The 21618-nt window shown below is 47.4% G+C and overlaps 1 protein-coding gene across 1 annotated transcript; it reads right to left on the minus strand.

Annotated features, from left to right (window-relative positions):
• Positions 1-1634: 1634 nt before the first annotated feature.
• On the minus strand, positions 1635-3464 carry FAM181B (family with sequence similarity 181 member B). Its single transcript, XM_064409600.1, has one exon. It carries the CDS (start codon positions 3365-3367, stop codon positions 2339-2341), a length of 1029 nt encoding a protein of 342 aa, XP_064265670.1. The 5' UTR covers positions 3368-3464; the 3' UTR covers positions 1635-2338.
• Between the last annotated feature and the right edge of the window lie 18154 nt (positions 3465-21618).

A 21618-nucleotide genomic window follows, 5' to 3' on the forward strand; every position in this document is an offset into this window, starting at 1 on the left:
CAGATCTGCTGGTACCCACAGAGCTGCTTCTCCCACTGGTTTTAGACAAGGTGTGACCCAAGAAGGCTGATTGATGCTCTGCTTCTGAGCACCACAGTTCACTACCTACAAGGCCACAGAGCACCACATGAGCAAAAACCACCAGCTGCTCAGATTTGTGTCCCTTCAGGGCTACTTGGAATAAGAAGGTGAGGTCTGTGGGCAATCAGACTATTCAGGTTTGCAGTGTCTATCCCAGAACCAATGCCTGAAAACCTCTTTTTGACTTTTTCTGCAAAATCTCACTGACACCTGTGAGACAGCTGACAGGATAGGTTATAAAGTCTTCAGGATTAGATCCCCAGTTAATACACATTTTCCTGTTAAGCTTATGAGATAAATAAGCTTAGGTGGGTGCGTTTGTTCCTTACCTGGAACCACTGCATTATCAACTCCCCCATCATTTGCCTGGCTTGCTGAAAGCGCAAGTCTTAGGTGCACAGCTCAGGGAGTAAAATGGGCACTGAGATTTTAGCACAGCATCATCAAGCTGAATTAATTCTGAGCAGCTGTCAAGACATGCTGCAAAGTAGGAGCTAAACAAAGAAAAAAATAATCCAACACATGTGCACCTGAAATAATCCCCCAGCTGGTCTTGCCCAGGTAGTCTCAGATGCAGTTAGATGCAAGCTCTGCTGGGAGCTGGTAGCGTGCAGCTGGGAGGTTTGCCAAAGTGAAGAAGGCAGGACAGAGCTTACAGAGCAGAACCCATCACCATCACCAGCAGCAGGGCAGGATTAACCTAATTTGTAGCTACCTTGGCTGGACTGGCTGCCCATTGATCCTCATACACGCTCTCGAGAAGCTGAGTGAAATAAACTGCTGCAAAATTGTTTTTGAAAAGTGCATTTCCTCAACAGCACCCAGCTATCAAATCCTGGGAGTGTTGTGGACATTCATCCATGGTGGTTCCTTTCCATACAGCTTCTGGACACCTTGGGCAGCTTGTGGAGAGGAAAGAGGAGGCAGCAGTTACAGCTCTTGCTTATAAAAGTAAAATTAAAACATTTGCGAAAACAAATTCTCTCAGTTTATCTCCAAAAGATTTTGCTTCACCTCTCCACACTTCCCAGCATGCTGACCCCAAATCTCTGAAAAGTTAAATCTGGCTAGAAGAATGAAAAAAAATTGCTTTACCTTCCACACTATCTTTTAAAACACAGAAGGCACAAGGATTTGTCACCATCACCGCGGGTAAAACCCCAGGCTGATCCCTATGTGGATCCCGTTTAAAAAACAAACAATCCACTTGGGGCTGGCAGGGAGCCAGACTGCGGGATTGCCTTTGAGAACTTGCATCTCAATAGGAAACCTCCGAGTATTTTGATCTGTTTTCATAACTGTAACAATTTTCATCCCTTGACTTTGTAGCGTATTACCGCTCCTTTCTTTCTACCAAGTTACGGAAACAGACGGTACAAATGAAGGCCAAACAAGCACGGGTCGCTGTGGATAAAATACAGCGTTTCAAAAGATTTAGAAAAGACAAAACCCGCTGCCTGTCTTAACTCCTGCCAAGAAACCATTACAGAGGACGGAGACACGGTGAAAGCCCCCTGAACGCCGCGTCTCAACAGCAGTAACAACCACACAGCTCGGATCTATTGTGTAGCTTTATTTTTATAGGACCTATCATAGACTCTTTTTACATAACTTAAATGATTATCAAATAATCTCCTGTACATAATGAGACGGAGCCGCATCGCTTTCTGAGCTTTGACACATTCCTGGAAGAAATCCAACAGTCTGTAGGAATCACATGGCCTCAGTGGCTACAGTACATTTTTGTCCCGAACTTACACCATCAATTAACTTACGAATCACTGTAAATTGCCTTTTTGCAAGATCCTGCAAGACGCTGTTAAAATTTCAGTACACTGAGTTTTGGTAGCAGCATTTTTAATTTTGCTTCACTTTCTCGCCTTTGTGTCCTCAGCTGAACACCTGCCAGCACTTCTGACAAACGTGAGCCTCGGAAAAACGCTAAACGCACCTCAAGTGTTGACATGAGGTTTAGATGTAGACTGAAATCATTGACGAGTGGTCCCCGCGGCCTCTGAGGAGCGCGGCCCCTGTCCCCATCTCGCCGACAGGTGCAGCAACGCGTCCGCCTACAGGCGGCCAAGCCCTGGCCCCTAAGCAAGGAGGATGAAAGGGGGGCACCGGCCGCTACAAAAAGACCTGAAGAAACCCAAAGTTTCACATTTTATTTGCAGCGGGGGCCGTGCCCGCGGGGCTCTCACAGGAGCGGAGTGTGGGAGCCCCGGCGGGGCTGCGGGCTCCGCTCCCGCCGGCCGCCCTACAGCCCGGGGTAGCCCCCGCGGTGGTACCCGCCGCCGAAGTCGTAGGGCGGCTGCGGCGGGGGCAGCGGGCACTCGGGGAAGAAGGGGGCGAACCCCGGGGGCAGGGGCCCGCCGGGCTCCTCGTTGCCGCCGGGCACGGGCTCGGCGCCGCCGGGGTAGATGGGGCGCAGCGGCTCGGCCGGCGCCTTCCTGGGCGGGCTGCAGGGCGCGGCGGGGCTCCAGGGCGGCTCGGGGTACAGCAGCCCGCCCAGCAGCGGGTGCGGCCCGGCGGGCAGCGGCAGCTCGTACAGCCCGTGCTCCAGCCCCAGCTCGGCGGGCAGGCGGCCGCCGAAGGCGTCGGTCGGGGCGGCGTGCTCGGGCAGCAGCGCGCCGTACTCGGGGCACAGCAGCTCGAAGAACTCGGCGGCCTCGGCGCCGCCGCCCCCGCCGCCCTTCTCCGGCTCCTTGGCGGGCGGCCCGCGGGCGGCGGGGCCGGGCAGCGCCGGCTCCGTGAAGAAGGAGGGCGGCAGGTTGCGGTCCCGCAGCGGCACCTTCCGCGGGCCGCCCGCCGCCTTCTCCGCGCCGCCGCCGCCCGCCCGGGCCTCGGCGGCGCCCGGCGCGCCCCGGCCCCGCTGCAGGGAGCCGAAGAGCGCGGCCAGGCTGCGGCTCTGCAGGCTGCTGCCCGCCGCCGGCGCGGGCTCCCGGCGCGGCGCGGGCCGGGCGGGGCAGGCGGCGGGCGGGCAGGCGGGCGGCGGCGCGGCGGCGGCGATGATGCCGGTGCAGCGCTTGATCTGCTTCTGCAGGTACTTCCTGTGGTTCACCTTCCGCCGGGACTTCACCGGCCGGTCCAGCGCCAGCTTGATGTTGCTGGAAGCCGAGTCGATGAAGCTCAGCAGGTCCCGGGTGGCTTCTCTGAAGTCCCCCGCGTCGCCGCCGCCGCCCTCGTAGCCCTTCTCCAGGTCGGCATAGCCCAGGAGCCCGCCGGCGGCCGGGAAGCAGAAGGAGAGGAGGTGGTGGGGGCTGAGCAGCGCGGCGGGCACGGCCATGGCCGGCGGCGAGCGCCGCCGCCCCGAGTCCCGACAGAGTCCGCTGGGATGCGCCCGGCGGGCGGCGGCGGCGGCAGCGGGGAAAAGGCGGCGGGCGGGGAAGGAGGGGGAGGAGGAGGGATCAGAGCGGGGCTGGCCCCGGCCCTCCCCGCCTCCCCGCCAGGAGCCCGGGGGCCGGGCCGGCTGCACCCACCAAGGCACCGACCCGGGCGGGAGCACCGGCAGCGGCGGGGCGGGACGAGCATCACCCCCGGGGCCTGGACACGCCCGCCCTGGGACAGGTGTACACACACAGCCCGGGACAGGTGCACAGGCATCACCTGAGCAGACACACGCAGGCACCCCAGAGCTGGTGCACAGCACCCTTCAGACCCCGGCAGTCTTGTCCCCCGCGCTGCAGCTGCTCAGCTGGCAGAAAACATCTTCCTCCGTCTGGGGTCAGGCCCGGCGCCTGCACGGCTCTGGGGGCGAGGGCACGGGGACATGCTCTGGCTCTGACAGCCACCAGGATACACACACTTAAACTGATTTGTAAAGGATGCTTTTTTCCAAGCTCATTGATATGCACATTACATAGTGTATTCTCTGTCTAGTCAAGTCCTAAGAAAATTCAGAGCTGTGATCCAGTAGAGTTTTCAAATGACTGGAGTTAAAGTCACAAAATTATGCAATGGTTTGGACTGGTAGGGACTTTAAAGATCATCTAGTTCAACTCCCCTACACTGAGAACAGACACCTTCCACTAGACCACCTTGCTTGTGGTGTTGCATGGATTTAGTGAAGCAGCAGTATAAATCTTCCACATAGAAGGTAAAAAAGTTAGTGAAGTGGCCACTTAAAGTACTGTTAACAGCTCCTGAAAGAACTATCTTGTCTTTTTTATGGGGAAAAGTATTACAATTTGCCTTCAAACAACTCTTACATTGATGCAGAACAACCCTCAACCCAGGTCCAGATTTATGTTCAATGCTTTTATATGTCCAAAATTGAATGAAGATCCATATCTGATTTAGAATTAAATAAAGTGAGTTTTCATGGTCTGCATCGGTTCATTAGAAATGCAGCAGATTTGTATTGGAAGGAAAAAACCAGAAAGCAAAACTGCAGAAGGAAAGTGAGACAGGCTCCTAGGACTGTAACTAGTGGTAAAATGGAAAAACCAGCCAAATTCACCTCGCTGTGGTTTGAAACACTTGTTGCATGCAAAGCAAGTATTGCAAAGAGAAGAGAGGAGAAAGCACATATTTCGTGAGAGGAAAAGAAGGCTCAATATCCTCTACAAAACAGGATTGCTGATTTTCTTGATCTCCCACCAGGTCTCAGCAGGGTCCCAGCGGCAGGCAGAACCTCACAGTCCCAGGCACAGCCTGGGTTCTGGTGCCAGCCCATCTGGACAAGGTCTCCTTTGCAAAACTCGCTCAGCTGGAGGCTCCCAGAGTCTCTCTTATTTCGGGACTTGCTCTGAGTGTAACTGTGTAATTGAAGCAAAAGAGCCCTGGTAGGCAGAGGGCTATGGGAAGTTTATGTATCTCTCCATGTCAGAATGAGTATGTCTGCATAGAAGGTGGATTTAAACTGCTTATCTCGAACACAACTGACAGGGATTAACGACCCGAGCTGTTACCCTCAGGCCCTGTCAAGCCCTGTCAAGCTTTGCAGCCTGCTCCAAGCTCCCTTATTGATGGGAAAATGTAAAGAACAACATATACATCCCCCGTGTGCTCCACTAGATAGTTTTGCGTCCCCTGTGAGGCCACTTTGAACTGCACATGGGTCTAGAAAACGGGGGTCGCCGTCCTTCACAGGATGTGCAGACAGTCTGGGTCTGTTTCTTATGTGAGCAACACGAAATAATTCAAATGGAGCGGCAATGAAGTTGTCCTCAAATTAGCATCCGCTTCAGCATCGTAGCAGCAATATTCCGTGGCTTGTCTAAAGGGTTTGTTAATGAGTCTGGGTGGCATTATATGCAGAGTGGATAAATATCCGGTGGCTCAGATAAAAAAGAGCTGAAAGCCCCAGCTTCTCTTCTGTGAGGCTGAATTCATTCAATTAAATAGCTTTGAGAGCTCAGCTACGGTTTAGCGGGAGACTTTATTACCTCCTAAAACTTGGAGAGTATTAAAACAATTGTCAGGCATGCAAAGGAAAGTTTGCATTCAGTTGTGCTAAGCAGCTGAATTTACATATTCTCAACCAGATCTGGAGATTTAGAAAGCCTTCATAATTGCATTAAACATGCTCATTCTCCGTGTTCTCTCAGGCAGAGCTGATTACCCCGAGTTGGGCAATGCCTGGAGGGAAATTTGCTAAGCCACATGATGTCAACAACTTGTAAAGAAACTTGAATTTTTTTCAAGGAAACAGCAGTTTGGTTATTTTTGAAAAACATCTCTTTTCTAGCAGCTGTATGAGCCTGCTTGTCTTCTGTCTGTGCCCTTTCAGGATGCTGATGCTCAGCCCACTCGTGGTGACTCTCAGGCCCAGCTATCCACCTGAGCTCACTAGCAGGGTCTAATGTCCAGGAAATGCTGAGTTTAGACCCACAAAATAGCCCCAACCCCAGGCAAAATTTTGGACCAGATGTCCTTTTCCCTGCACTTTGCCCCTAACAGACTGGGGTGAGTGAAGTGGCTGCAGAATTGCTTCCACCACCCCAGACCTTCATCCCACAGGAGAGCATTCAGTGCTTACTGAGGGGCTCCAGGGGTTATACTGCTTTTTTTTTTGCCCACTTTTGCATAGGAAATTTATCTGGTTTTGTTCATTTTCTTGCTTGTTAGAGGGAGAAGCATCTCAACCACCTCTGGTTTTTGAACAAAGGCTTCTGGGAGTAACACCCTTGGCATCAAGCTTGGCTTTTTTGGAAAACCAGGGCACAGTCACTCTGAGAATCAAAGGGAGCAGCATGCCCTGATCACTAATGCTTTGCTGTGGCCACAGATTGAGCTCATGGCCACACGATCTAGCCCTTCACAAGAAGAACAATTTGTTATCCTTGCCGACAAGGCTGGACAGAAAGGAGAGCAGCTTCCACAAGCAAGGAAGCCTTGCGTAGTGGAGGGCAGCGTTACAGTGCCAGCACTTCTGTGGAGCAGCTCCTCACTGGAGCCAGCTGCAGAGGCTCTGTCTGCCCTCGTGAAGCTCATGGAGCCACCCACCTCAGTGTCCAAGTGTCCCAGGGTAAATCCTCTGCCATGGCAGGGCAGGATCCCACTGGGATTCAGCCTGGAGGAACATCTCACTCTGTGCCTCATCACTAAAAGGAAATAAATTCAGGCTGATATAAAGAAGAAATGTCTTATGATGGGAGTTGTGAAACAGTGGCACAGGTTGCCCAGAGAGGTGGTTGATTCCCCATCCCTGGAAGTGTCAAGGCCAGGCTGGATGAGGCTTTGAGCAAGCTGGTCTTGTTGAAGATGTTCCCACTCACTGAGGGAGGTTGGAACCAGGTGATCTTTACAGTCCCTTCCAACCCAAACTGTTCCATGTTCTTACGATCACTACAAAAACCTTCTCCTAGGGAAGGCAAACCAAACCCAGCGCTGAGCCCAGCTCTCACAATTCACAACACCCATTTTCCTTTCATCGTGGCATCAGGAAGGCAGCGTGAAAGTAGGAAAATCTCTGCGACAGGGGAGGGAGGGCTCTCTCTTTTATTTTTTTCCCCTTCCTGGTTGTATGGCCCATATGGTGATGGAGTTATGGGAAAATCTGGCTGCCCAAACAGGTGTCACCGCTCCCAACCTACGGACTCATTTCCTGATCGCGTCTTAATCGGCGAGTTGGTTGTGAAAGTTGATTTCTTGCACATTCTTATATCAGTGGGAATTTCTGCCCTTCCCTGACAAGTATTATAGGCAGCCTTTGACATACAGCCCTACAGGACCTAAATAGGCTGCTATTCTTTCCCTACACTGAAAGGGAGCTTTGTGCCAGGGATTCATTAAACTGCACTGCACAGCCCTTCATAAATGGGCTCAATAATGAACAGTCGATTTAACTGGAAAAGCTGCTGGAGCTGTTAAATTAAAGGGAAATAAAGTGCACTTCAGGCTCAGTCTGCCAGAAGAAAATGTTGACCTAAAAAAAAAATCTTTATTTTACTCAATCTCTTGCAAACAGGCTAAAATCTTCAGGAAGTTTATACTCACAACAGTGGGAACAATTTTAAAACACACTGATTTTCTTTCCCACTAATAAAGAAAGAATTGCAATAAAATACTCAGTAAAACCAGGAGAGATGAAAGGCATATTCCACTTAAGCCAAATTTAGTCCCCTTAACGTGAATTTAATATTTGTATGTAGATGCCTCATCCCATCAACTTTATATAGGCAAAGTTTCCACTGGAACTGAGTTCATAAAGTCCAGAGGGAGACACTTTATTTCCAGATTGTCAGTATTTTCTGAAATTCTGTGGTGCTATGCAGTCCAGTTCTTCAGTGCCCAGTTCTGTCATGTTGCTCACAGTGCAGTGGTTGTTTTGCCCATGTCAGGTGTGCAGGACTCAGCTGAAAAACATGGGAGACTCCATTTAATCCTCTGAATGAATACAAAAGTCCATGGTTCAGCTGAGCCTGACCCAAGTCTTGGTTCTGGAGGAGTGAAATTCCTTATTTCAATGAGGTTACTCCCGTGTAAACCTGGAGCAGTGAATCAGCTCTTCCATCACAACCATCTCACTCTCCTTCATCTGGACAGTTTTAAATCCTATTTCTCACCTGTGTTCTGTACTTTATATATGAAATATTGTAGGGAGAAACTATCTGTGTGATGGTAGACTGGAAATTAAGGACAAGAAGATAAGAAGAAGCATGCAATGGGGAAGGGACCATGTCCAAATCTAACTCCTGGGGAGGCTCATCTGAAAAGAAACCTCAGCACCAGCTTAAAAAACTTTATGTTGCTTTCACGTTTCACATTGTAGCTAATTTTTCCTTATATAAACCTGCTGATTGAAGAAACCCTCATCTTCATACTGTTGTGATTTTTATTCAGATCTTGTATATAATATATAAGGTGATGGCAGCAGGTTTCCACCTAAATTGTCTATAAGTATTTAAAGTTTGATTATAAATTACCTGGAGTAAATCAAAATCCCACAAGAATTGCAAAATCATGAACTTTTCTGTCAAAAAAAATAGTGCATTTAATAAGTTGATAAGCCACCTCATGTGCTGGTGACTCACCACTGCAAGAGCTGTGAGAAAAGCACCACTGGCATCTTCAGGAAAGGGTTTTGGGCCTTGAAATTCTCATTTTGTTTTTCATTAAGTCTTGCTCATAATCTGGCACTTGGCTACTGGTAGAAATTTTCTATGAGAAAACATTTACAAGTACGTAAAATTAATTAGAAAATAAATCAGTTTTCATACTGTTGTGAATTTTTTTTTTTTTTTTTTTTTTTGTCCTCAGTTCTTGTGTATTCCTTTAAATTTTCGGGGTTTCATCTTCACTCAGAGACATTCCTGAAGGTAAATGTGCAGGGCTTAGGATCAAATTCCTTCTTTTATTTCTCTAGTAGTGCAGGTTGCTGCTTGGAAGAAATGTGAAATGCTATCAGACAGCAAGTAATGTCAAGCACTGTCCTGTGTGCTGCAGACTATCTTACCTCTAATGTTTTTTGTTTGTTTTGTTTTTTTTTTTGCTTGGCAGGGACCAGCTTGTTTGATCTCCTGGTCCCTGGCAGGCTTTGAGGAGGTGCTACGTGGCTTTGAGAAGGGGCTGTGTGGCTCTGGGGAAGGGAGGAGCTCCTCAAACCTTACCTGATGCAAATAGTGAGGGTTTAAAAATGCTGCAAAGGAGCCTTCATGTATCCCAGAAGGGCCACTGACACCACAGGAGTTCAGTGCCCCTCAGAGGTCTGGCCAGGCACCATCCACAGCACAGGGGAGAGCACAGGAGAGCCAGGTGCCCTCTGGGGTGTGATCCTGGTCACACACAGCTTGGCAACACTGTTTCAGAAAGAAGCCTTCTCTTTAGGATTTATGCTCTGGACCTGGTCCCATTCCCAGTGAAGCCATTTCCACTGAATTTCATCAAGTGATGAATAACTCTGCTTGGTGGATTTAATATTTCACATTGCTGGGCATCAGCAATTCTCATGACTCTGGTAAGCCACTCCCTGTCCCTGCACTCTGTTTGGGAATAATCAATTTTCTTGAGCCATGAAACCCCATGTCAACATCTTCATGTGACTTGTGGCATCTTTGCTCCATGTAGCTGTGAGCTGAACTCTGCTTGTCCTTCCAGCTCTCCCATGGCCTGGGATCAGCACTCTCTGCCACTCTGGGCAGCTCTCTAATGATGCTTCAGCTGACTTGGAGGTGACTTCTCTCTGACTTGAAGGTGATTTTCAGGCACGTCTGACCACAGCAGCGTTGTCATAACCTTTCCTACTCCTTTACATGGTGCAGCTCAGCTGATAGATGAGGAGAGGAGAAGGCTCTGGGGAAATGTTCAAGCACCTTCCAGGACCTAAAGAGGTGACAAGAGAGACAGAGAGGGGCTTTTCACAAGTGCATGGAGTGACAAGACAAGGGGGAATGGCTTTAGACTGAAAGAAGATAGGTTTGGGTTAGGTGTAAGAAAGAAAATCTTTCCTGTGAGGGTGCTGAGGCTCTGGAATGGATTGTCCAGAGAGGCTGTGGATGTCCCAACCCTGGAAGTGTCCTAAGCCAGGCTGCATGAGGCTCTGAGCAATCTGGTCTAGTGGAAGGTGTCCCTGCCCATGGTAGGGGTTTGGAATTAGACTTTTAAGGTCCCTTCCAACCCAAACCATTCTGTAATTCTGTGTGACCCCATGGCAGACAACAAGAGATCCCAATCCTCACAGATATTTACCCACAGGGTAAAGCTTTTTCTGGTGTGTTACAATTGTTATGAGATATTTGCAGCACAAATAAATCTGTAAAAATACTGTTCAGCAACATGTTCCAGTATTTAAATAAAAATAATTAGTTAATTCAAATAAATGAAAACTGGTTAAACTTCATTTCTTTACAAGAATATTTTTCTCATAAAAAGAAAAACAACTGTGGAAATTTTAATTGTTTTACTTTTAACTTAGAAAGCTATCAAAACTGTGTCTACTTTTGCCTATCAAAAATTGCCTATTAGGAAATTTCAAATCATCTTTAATAAGCTTAACTCAACAGGCAAATATGATTTTCTATTCCCAGCTTTGCCACCCATCCACTGCAGCACTGGGCTGCTCTGAGAGGCCCTCCAAGGTCTGAAGCCAGACCAGGAATATGTTTTTGCCAGAGTGACATGAAGATCCATGTGAAAAATTATCAGGTGTAGGACAGCTGATATTCCTTTTCTGAGCTGCCACAGGGAAATCAAAATCCCAAATTAATTTCACGTTCTTCAGATACCAGGATCAATTTTATTAATTTTTTTTTCACTATTTATTTTTCTCCCTTGCTGAGATATGTCTGCAGGGAGTTTAATCTCATCAGGAGCAGGAATTGGTCCCAAGACCCCTTTCTTACAGCAAAGATAATCTTCTCAGTGGTGCAGCACAGCCTGGAGGCTGAGATGACCACTGGTCTGCAGGACCTGGGCACGGCAGGAGACTCTGCTCCTGCACAAAGAGCTTCCTTGGCCCACCCTTGGCATGGGAAGCCCCAGACCCTAAATCACCACAACACCAGTGTCAGCCACCGAGGCCAAGCTCTGGGTTTCAATGGGTTTGCTCTCCTGCTTAGATTTGGGCATATCTTGTGGGACAAAATACTTAGCTCACAGCAAGAGGGGTCAGAACCAGTTTGTGGGGCACAGCTGCCTTTTAAATGGTACCTGTCATAGGTTTCACTAGGAGTTTAGATTTTAATATTTTATTTGCCTATAAATTGTCTAAATAAACATATAATAAAGACATATATACCCAGAGTGGGAGTACACTGTGGTTAGGAGCTTTGCATACAGCCAACACTGCATGTAGACTAAAATACAAACTAAAAATGCTGTTAAGAAAATGCATCTTTTTTAAAGCCATAGCTGACATAAATATTGGATTCTGGGTTACCAGAAATGTTTTCTTAACCAGATGTTTCAGTCTTTTCTTAACAGAGCCACTCACAGATTGTTCCCTGAATTATTTCATGTTTAGAAATGGTGTCTGGTTAAAAGAGAGAGGGAGACGGAGGGAGAGAGTCGAACAAACTGCCATTATCATGCAAATTGCTCCAGAGGAAAAAGGACAGTGAAAATGATAGCACTGATCTAATTATCTGCAGGCCAATATAGCTAAGTCACTGAAAGAGGCCCACAGAAAAGGCTGCCACAGAAACACAAAAAACAGCCAGAAAACAATAAGGAACTTAGCAACAGTATAAAAACGGACTTCTTTCTGTGCACAAAGACTAGTTTTATGAGCATTTTTCTTGCTTTCAGTTTGCAGAAAAGGTTAGAGCACATTTTAAATTCTATGCCAGGATATTCCCCCCCTTGAGCTCCTTTGGCACGCCATCATATCGCGGCGCGCCCGGCGGTGGGAACGTGCTGCTCCTGCTCGGCGTGTCCGGAGCGCCAGGCGCGATGGGGCCTGGCAGCACCATCCTCCATGGCCTGGGCCTCCAGCACCAGATTCAAGCTTTGCCCATGCTCTCATCTTCCTTCCTGCACTCTCAGGGCTTCCCAGCTGGAGGATGCAGGGATTCTTTGCTTCCCACCCTCCCTCGGGTGAGCTGTGCAAGGGTTTCTGTCGTCCCCGCCGTGTGGAGCCCGGCTGTGCCAGCCTGAATGGCACAGCCATCGCCACAGCTGTCACCCAGCTCAGCAAGGACCTCAATAAGGAGACCCTGCCCACCAGACTGCCAAATGACAACCTAACAAGAAATACTCAGAAGCCATTGATTGTGGCTGTCAAAGAGGACCCTACATGATCTCATCCCGATCTCTTATTCATGGGGAGAAACAGGCAGCTCCAGAGTAACTTCCCTGCCCTATTTCAGTGATGCTGCTGACCTTGTTTTCCTGCTGACCATGAAAAGGGTCCATTATCAACCTAATCAAACTAATCTCAACCAGATCTGGAGAACTCAGGGCACCTGCCAACTTGTCCCAACATCCGTTGGAGCTACAAGTGTCAAACCAGTGCCCAATATGTCCTGAAAATGGTTTTTAGAAATCCAGAGGTCACCACGCTCTTTTTTGAGGGGGAGACTCCCATCCAGTAATGACTTTTGTTCATTGCAGTTTTAAACTGGACAAGGAACAAAGTTGGAAAGGGGAAAAAAAATCTCCAAGTCATCTAATCCCTCCTATTCCCACTTTTAGATTTAGAAAGTCTACTAATATATAAAAAAATCCATAATTAGCCTCATGCCAAGAATGTACAGACGCTACAACAAATATTTGCCAGATGTAGTAAGCCTTGTTCATATGACTGGATGCTCAGGAAAATGAAAGTGAGGACAGGCATTATCTTCCAAACAACTTCTAATTATTTCTTGTGGGCCTATGAAAGGGACTTTTAAGAAGGATCTGAAAGGGAATATGGAGCTGTCATTCAGCTTGGATGGGGAGACTCACCAATATCAACAAAATTCAGTCTTCTAGTGGCATCACAAGGAGGAAGAATAGAATTCATTGGAAAGCCCTGAGGGATGAGAGGATTCAGACTACCTCTTCAGACACAGACAGGGTGGGCAATTTTGCCAGTGACTCAAGCCAGTTCTGAGCCTGTCACCCTCACAAGCAGCCAGACATGAAGGTATGGAGATACAAACATGATGCACTCAATTTCGCCCAGAGAAAGTTATGTATACCTGTTTTGAGTATATCTGGTGACATTTTTTTTGCACAAGATACCATCTTTGTGCCATCTCTGCAGTCTGGAGCCTTCATCTCTGATCTTCAGGTGGGGACCACTAGGTGTGGACCACTGCAGAGTTAACACATGGCCTAGATGCACTATTTAAAGGTTTTCCTTAGAAGCATGATTTTGGTTCATGGGATGGTATGGGCTTCATTGAGGAAGAATCAGAAGGTGAAAGAGGGCAGAAGGAGTGTTAACAGGATTTTGGAAGGGGTGGGCAGATTCACTTGCAAAATTTCGTTCTTGAGAAAGACAACTTAAGTATCAGGTGTTCAAAAAATCGTTGTGGATGAAATGTTCCCATATCTATCCAGCAAGGGCTCCTTGAGATCCTGCCCAGTCTGTGTCCCAGAGGACAGACTGAGGGTTTATAATGCACATGACTTGAGTGGAGATCTGTGGAAACTTGGGTCAGCTTCAGAGGGAATTGGTCAGGGCAGCAGAATCTTGTTAGATTAGAAATCTGCTAATGAGCCACAGGCAGACCTGTGCACATCTGTCGTGGTCCTTCCTTTTCCTCTGTCTCAACCTCAGCTCCCACCACTGTCTGTAGCCAGCATCACACACAGCCCCATGGTGAACAGCCCAAATTGCTGCTAAAAGATAAACCTGTCCTTTTTTCACTCTTGACAGGTTCACCTGAACGCTGATCAAACACCCAGAGCCCTTCACTGCATTGCCAAACCCTTGTACCAGCTTTTCCTGCCTTACAGACCTCTTGGAAATACAGAAAATCACAGATGAAGGAAGCCCAGAAGTCAGGTTGGTATGAAGAATGTGGCAGGCAGCTCATTCTCCAGCGTGGCCATCTGACTGCACAAAGTGTCCCTGTGTCTGAAGATACAACAGACAACAGCAGAATAAACAAATCAGGTGAAGGAAACCACCACTAAAACAGAGAAATAACAGTCGCTCAACCTCTCCATCCAGCTCTCTGAGGCATTCATTCCATCTTATTTTGATTTTGTAGTGCCCACAAAACCGATATATTTTCTAGGAGAGCTTTGTTGGGGTTTATGCTATTGTGGGGGGAGCTGTCATGTTTGTGAAGAGTCAGCTAAGGTCAGAAAACAGATTTTGGTGGCAAAATTGGCTGTGTCAGATAAATGTTAGTCATGGCAATTATCTGCCAGGGAATGTGAACAGGCTACAGAAATGATAAGAGGAGCTTCTGGCAACAGAGATCCAGTTTAATTTTTTTCCATGTAATTTAATTTATGCCATCTTTGCAAACAATACCTGACCGCTGTGTGAGATGGTCCAGCACCAGAACAGCAGCCACCAAACTGGTACCCAGCTGACCTTGTTTGCTGCACCAGAGAGAGATTGGAGAGGGTTTGAGCCTTCTTCCTCACAATTCTGTGCATTATTTGATCTTCCACATAGAAGTCTTTCCCCACCTGATACTTCAGGGAGGAATTAAATCGAGCACTGCTTAGGTTAACAAGGGCCATGAAAACTAGACTTTACTGTCAATATCTAAACCACCCCCTTAACAACTCAAGAAGTGACGGGTTTAATTCCTTTCTGTGTCCCAGCTGCAGAATACACACCAGTAATCAGCTTGATGGAGGTGTGGAGATGAGCCTCACAATGGTGCCCACCATCCATGATTTTCTCCATGACAGGAAGGGCTGTGTAGAGAGGTCCAGCAATAACCCAATGGGATATCAGTCTTTAGGGCTCTGAGAGCAGAAGCAGCTTTGGGAAGATGCTCTGGGTCAGGTACCATCATTAAGAGCTGTCTGTCAAGGCACTCTTCCAATCACCAAGGAAAAAATACGGCCTTTTTAAAAGTGTCTGGGATGCACAGATCCCTTTCTGAGCACATGGAAGATACATCTGTGTCAGTAGCCAGGGAACCACTTTCCAGCTACTTTGACTGATAATCTGATATCTGACCTGCCCTTATCCTTGCCCCAGGTGATCCTGCTGGCCCTGGTCCACAGTTACTTGCCAAGGAGGGGATGGTTATACCTCTACAATATTAGTCAAAGTTGGGCACTTGGGGCCACAGAGGCTGCCTGGGATGTTCAGACTGGTGTTTAAGAAAACATTTCCAAGTCACCATTACTTGCTTTCCTCTGGGGATGGCTGAATACTTGCTTGCCCATAGGAAGTGGGGAATGAATTCCTTATTTTGCTCTACTTTTGTGTGCAGCTTTTTCTTCACCTATTAAACTGTCATTAATTCTCACTTCTACTCTTCCCATTCTCTTCCCTGTGTTGCTGAGGAGGTGGGGGGAATGAGTGCATGGCTGTGTGGGGCTGAGCTGCTGGCTGGAGTTAAACCACAACAAAATGCTAATTTCAGAACACAGGGCAGAAGGAGTTGACTTGCACCCCTCACACTGGTGCCCAATTGAGGATCCATTGGGACAGCAAGCTGAAGAGTTCCTGTAGCTTTGTGCCAAAGGCTCCTGCATGGGCTGGGAAGCCCTGAGTTCAGGAATTGGCTGCTTTGGTGTTTAACTTGACACATGAAACTGCTGCCCACTTTCACTTCCATCCTCTCCCTTCCTCCTTGCTCAGCAAAGACTGATGTACATCTTTGCATCTCCAGGAAGGACCTTCGTGCTCCCTTTATTTGTCACAGCAACCCTCTGCCTTGAGAATGAGCCCCAAAGACAAGGATGTTTCATACACTGGGGTTTTGGCTGGAGAGAAGATGCAATTTGCTGTCCAGAGGGACTTTTCTTGTTAGGCTAAATCCTGAGGCTCAGACTCCTAAAGGTGTCTAATCCCTACCAGTTTTAGCACAACTCAGGGAATATTGCCTAAGGCCAGAGATGTCTATGGTGGTAACTCCCCAGGGTTGTGAGACTTAATGGAGAATATGTGACACTTGGTCAGGTTCAAACCAACAATACATTATAAACTTTGAAATTTTATTCACATTTCCCAGATTTCCTTTTGTCCATCCACCAAACACACCACTGTACTTTTGTGGCAGCAGCTCTCTGGCCACAGAACAATGCCTGGCACAACTTTGCCAGGCATCGTTCTGGGAAAGTCTGTGAGAAGATCAGGGGAAAGAATGAGAAACGATTCTTATGTTGCTGCACCTGGCATTGTGAACATGTGGAATGTGTTATGGAGATTTGTTTACCAAAGGGTGGTTTCTTAATTAGACAGTGGTGATGGTGTTTTAATTAGAGGACCAATCAATTCCACCTGTAGGCAATTAGGGTATAAAAAAGAGCAATAGGTTTCTTAATAAGATTATTGATCAGCCTTCTCGAATACATGGAGTTTATGCCAATTATTCTTGGCCAGAGGCCTACTTGCAACAATATACTTTTGCTTTTGAAGAAGAGAAAGAGAACCAGAAAAGAATGAGGAAATAGGAGAATAGCAACCCTAGTTTCAAGAGTCAAAATGTTTTATTTTAAGAACACTTGTCAAAACAAATCTCATTTAGCAATCTCAGCCAACTCTTGGTAACAAGTTGCCCTAAGAGTAGGGCCATACTCGTGGTTCTATTCCTGTGGCAGGCACACGGGCACATCATTCACACTGCCACTGCTGCCTTCCTCCACTGGCCACGGCCTTCCCTGGTCAGGGCCACCAGCAATCACAGAATCATGGAATACTTTTAAAATCATCTGCAATGAGCAGGGACTCCTTCAGCTACACCAGGCTGGTCAGAACCCCATCCAACCTGGCCTCAAATGGTTCCAAGGATGGGGCATCCGCCTCCTCTCTGGGCAACCCGTGTCTCTGAACCTCATTGCAAAGAACTTCTTTCTTATACCTAATCTGAACCAACACTCCTTCAACCCTGCACGCTGTCAGCATGTGTTTGCACGTGTAAATTCCCATTCTAAGCAAGGGGCTGCTGCAGTTGCATTTTCTCTCAAGATGTGCCCACCTCACAGCTTGCTGCTGTCACTGTCCTCTTTTTTTTTCTTTAACATAAAAACCTTGCCCAAAATAAGTTGTGTAAAGATTTAATCAGATAAGTGCTTGTAATTAGGATAACTTGGAAGGAGAAAGGCTGGAGGACTGGTAATGTGGGACTCTTACCCACCTTGAGGACGCAGCCTACTTACAGAGCCCAAAGCCACCAGCACATTTTCAGGACCCAGTCATTTCCTGACAGGAGTCACTGTGCTAAAATCCTGTTCTTCCTGCTGGGTTTAAGCTCCCTGTGACCACGGTGGGAGCAGAGATACCCTGTGATAGCTGATATAACCCTGTGATAGCACCAAGCCCTGCTCCCAGCCCCGAAGCAGCGCTGTGCACGCAGCAGACACCTCCTGAGTCACTCTCCCAGGCTCTCAGGGCTGTTTCTCCAGGAGCCACTTATTGACTCGCCTCCACCCAAAACAACAACGTCCATCACTGTTCCTCTCCCCAGCCCGGTTCCCCCGCCCCGGAGCAAGGAAAAGTGCCGAATAATCCTCCTCCTCCTCCTCCTCTGTTCGGTGTGTGGTCTGCCTCTCGGTGTCGTCATGCAGACAGTGCAGAGACAGGGGGTCAGGCGGGTCATCAGAATGCTAATAAGAAATCTGATTGATGAGCCGGTGCCTCGGGTATGAATGGGATACTTAATTAATGACTTCTGCTCTGTTTAAGAAAAAGTTTCCCTTAACTTCCATCCCTCTTTTTCTAAGGGAAAAAAAAAAGAAGGAGAAGAAGAAAAAAAAAAAAAAAAAGAAAAAAATCTCTATAATCCCAAGTTTTCCAAACAACATAAAGGGAACTTCAAAGACAGACGTGGTCAGTTTTTATGTGTTGGGTTGGTTCAGTGATTCTTTCCTTTCTTTGTTTACAAGGGCAGCCAGGCTTGATTCCAAGGCTGAAAAATAAAAGGCCACATTGTTCAACCAGATTCTGGATTTTTACAAGAAATTTCCTCCTTCCCAGTAGGGCAATTAACTGCTTCATTTCTGGCTCTGCCAGTACCAAAACATGCCACCAGGCCTGTGAAACTCAGCAGAGGTCGATTCCTGCCAAAACACTGCTCTGCTTCGGAAACAAGATGTACTATGGAGATGCTATTGTCCCATTAAATCCAACCACTGATCCAGGACTGGTTGTTTGTGGGGTTTTTTGCAAGGAAATGAAAGCCCATCAGGAAAAATACCTGGTAGGCACTTAGTGTAGGAACATTGGACTGTGTATTCAGGGCGATTTGAATGGGATTTCAAACCAGCAATTAGCAATGGGAAAACAGCAACAGTTGCAAATTATCTCTTCCGGATTGATTTGGAGGGTTATTTCATGCTAAATGAATAGCAGCAGGAAAGAAGATGAAAAGGGAAGAAGGAAACCCACACAAATTATTTTTTTCCCTTTGAGTTTGTTTTTTTTTTTAGGAACAAGCTCAGCTGCAGCATTGAGGGCAGAACAAACTGCTTGGTGTCAGCACCTGGGAAATGGGAAATAGCAATGAAGGGATGCAGGGGGTCTTACTGGTTCCCACACAAAGTCATTCACCCCCAGCAGATAGCTCCTGGTCTCCATGGGCCCCAACACCACAACATGAAGCCAGAGGCTCAGCAGATTTGTGGGCTCTTAAGCCTCTTTTGTGGACCCAGGCAGGGAAGGAAGCTACATCCCTCAGCCTCACCCAGGCTTCACCAGCCCTTTGCTGGGGTTTAAGGGTGTCCCAAAAGCCAGGCCCATTGCGAGAACCTTTTTGTAGGCAGGAGCTGCTCATGCACCGCTAGTCAGTGTGTATTTAAGTTCTTGGTTGATCTGAAACCCATGGGAAGAAGGCGAGGATCCTGACCACGTCCATGGCTGCCCCTGGCAGTGATGCTCAGCTCCGGATCACAGCACCTGCAGGCTGCCTTTGGCCGGATTGTTAGAGCTGAATTTTGATGTTGGTGTCTCATTTTAACTTCTCCCCGTAGCAATCCTGTACATATTAAACATAACCTGTAAATATGTTCAGCTGTAGCTTTAAATACAATTAAAAGCAATTTACTTTAAAATAGGCAAGAGATGCTGAGGACATCTCAGCATCAGACTGAAATTTGGGCACATAATGAAACTGCCAACTGCAGAAGAAGAAAGGGCAGGCATGGCTTTAACCTGGCAACTCAGTCTATTATTTGTCCTTTCTAAAAAATTGTGCATGAATTTTCTAAGTGAGTAGGCACTTGCTTTGGCCCAAGGGGTTTAGAGCACTGGTGACTTTCACCAGCCTCGCTAGTTTAAATCCCCCTGTTTCAAATCCCACTTGTGGGATATAGGAGTCACTCATTTAGGTAGTTTATTACCTAAAAATCCTGACTTATTTAAAGTGATGGGAAAGTTCAGAATCATTACTCCCTCTGATCTTGGGTCCCCATAGCTGTGATTTCCTACTCAATTTTGTCCAAGGGATGAGCTGTGCAGAGCAGCAGCAAAACAACATAATGGCTTGACTGTTCTCATCTGGAACCACTGTGGCCCACCTGACTATTATTTTAGGGAATTTGAGTGAGTTCTGGTTTATTTCTAGCCCTTCAGATCTTTCTGCACAAAGGGTTAATAAAGACACAAGTTTGGCAACAGGATGAGAAGGAAGAGGAGGGCAGAGGTGTGGGAATGAAGCAGGTCTCTGACCCTCCTGGGAACCTTGCTTCGGACACACCAGCTAAAGGAAAGGGAGGAAAAGAAGCAAGCGAGAAAAGACCTGCCAAGCAATGCTAGCCAGACAGGGAAAAAAAAAAAAAAAAAAAAACAACAAAAAAACCAAACAACAAACCAATGGCCCAGAGCTGATTTGCATTTGTATTGGGCACTTGGGGAATACGGATAAAACACTCTTTATTTTTCAGGGGAATTCAGGGAATATCAGTAGCAACATCCGTGCATGAGCACAAAAGGGGAAATAGAGGAAATAGAAGAATTTTGGTAATCCTCTTCTTAGGCAGTAACAGTGATAACATCACAATAACATATCTCTCACCCCTTTTTCCTGGGTCTCATCAAGAGAAGCAGCACAGGCACAAAATTGCAGTCACTTCTGTCAGTGCTGTGTAGGAAAAGTCAGTGAGAGAGGTTAGATGGGGGGGAGGTCACCAGCAATGTATTGCTAAACTGTGAACAAAAGGAAGGGCCCAGAGTCTAAAACTAATACCAGAATGCCCCCATACCTCCTGTCATCAATGCCTGCAGTACTCTGCAGACCTCCTGTCTGCCTGATAGGCACTGGCAGCACAAAGGCAGAACTGAGAACTGAAAAAGAGTGCTGGTCTCTATTGAAATATTCTAATATTGAAAAAGATCACAGAAAGAAGTCATTTGTGGCCAGTGGAACAATTTGTATGGCTGAGCTGCTTCTTAAACCTCAGGCTGTGACTGCTCACCATGGGTGTAGGACACACTCATCTATCCTACTTCCCCCTGGTCCCCAGCCAGAAATCCCATCACCACATTGCCTTAGATCAAATGAGTTGGAAGGGACATTTAAAGACCATCTAGTCCATTCCCCTTGCCATGGATAGGGGCATCTTTCTCTACATTGATCAAAGCTCCACCCAACACCTTGAACATTTTTAGGAATGAAGCATCCACACAGTTATAGTGTTGTGCCTCCCTGCATTGTCTAAGTCATAAAATGCCTGCCTGCTGGGCTTCTCTCCAGCCTGGTGGTTTTGCAGGTTCCTGGGCACTTCTCCTTGGCAGATGAACATTTATCAGCTGCTGGACCTCTGCTTAATTCTGATTTAGTTGCACAAACATCTGGATTCTATCCAGCCTATGAAAAGCAGTGAATTGGCCGTGTTCACTCCTCACATGCCAGGCGTGCCCAGTGGAGGATGAACTCATCCAGGGTACTGCCTGCCACTGGGCAGCTCCGCATGGCCTGCTTCTGTTTGCCACAAAATTTTGTGGAGATTTACTCATTTTGCACTTTTAAGTGGCAAAAAGGACCACTGAGTTAATCTCATACCCCAAGTCAAAGTGTTGATGCTACTGCTCCTGTAACAGCCTGACCCTGTGGCCGGAGATGCTCCAGGAGGGCACCTCAGGCATGACGGTCACTTCCCAGTCAGTGGTGGTGGCCTATTCCTCACACACGTGGTGGGTGGATCAAGCAAGGACATGGATCCACCAAGGAGTGCCTGAGGTAACAGCCCTGGGGCTAAGCCTCTTCTGCTATAGGCCAATGTCTGCTATTTTATCCCTGACATAATGGCCAAGAAGAGCTCTGATGCTCTAAAAGCCCTGGAGAATCACTTGCCCTCATGTTTAAATAAACTCTGTGCTCCTCTGCACAAGGAAGGATCAGAACCAGGAGGGCTCTGTTTATTTGCCATGTGTACCAGATCAAAGCAAAGTAGCACGTAGCCCTCTGCTGTCATTTCCCAGCTGAGAAACAACTCAGATTTACATCAGCCTTGATTCCCTTCAGACTTTGCCCACATAATTCCTTATTGTGCACCTGCAGTCACCTTTAGAGCACACAGAACTTGGAGTGGGAC

The sequence above is a fragment of the Passer domesticus genome, chromosome 2, assembly GCF_036417665.1.
Source record: "Passer domesticus isolate bPasDom1 chromosome 2, bPasDom1.hap1, whole genome shotgun sequence".
NCBI classification, from domain to species: Eukaryota; Metazoa; Chordata; class Aves; order Passeriformes; family Passeridae; genus Passer; species Passer domesticus.

Excerpts from the sequence above, each read along its gene's own strand:
- FAM181B (XM_064409600.1), bottom strand. The coding sequence starts at position 3,367 with ATGGCCGTGCCCGCCGCGCTGCTCAGCCCCCACCACCTCCTCTCCTTC.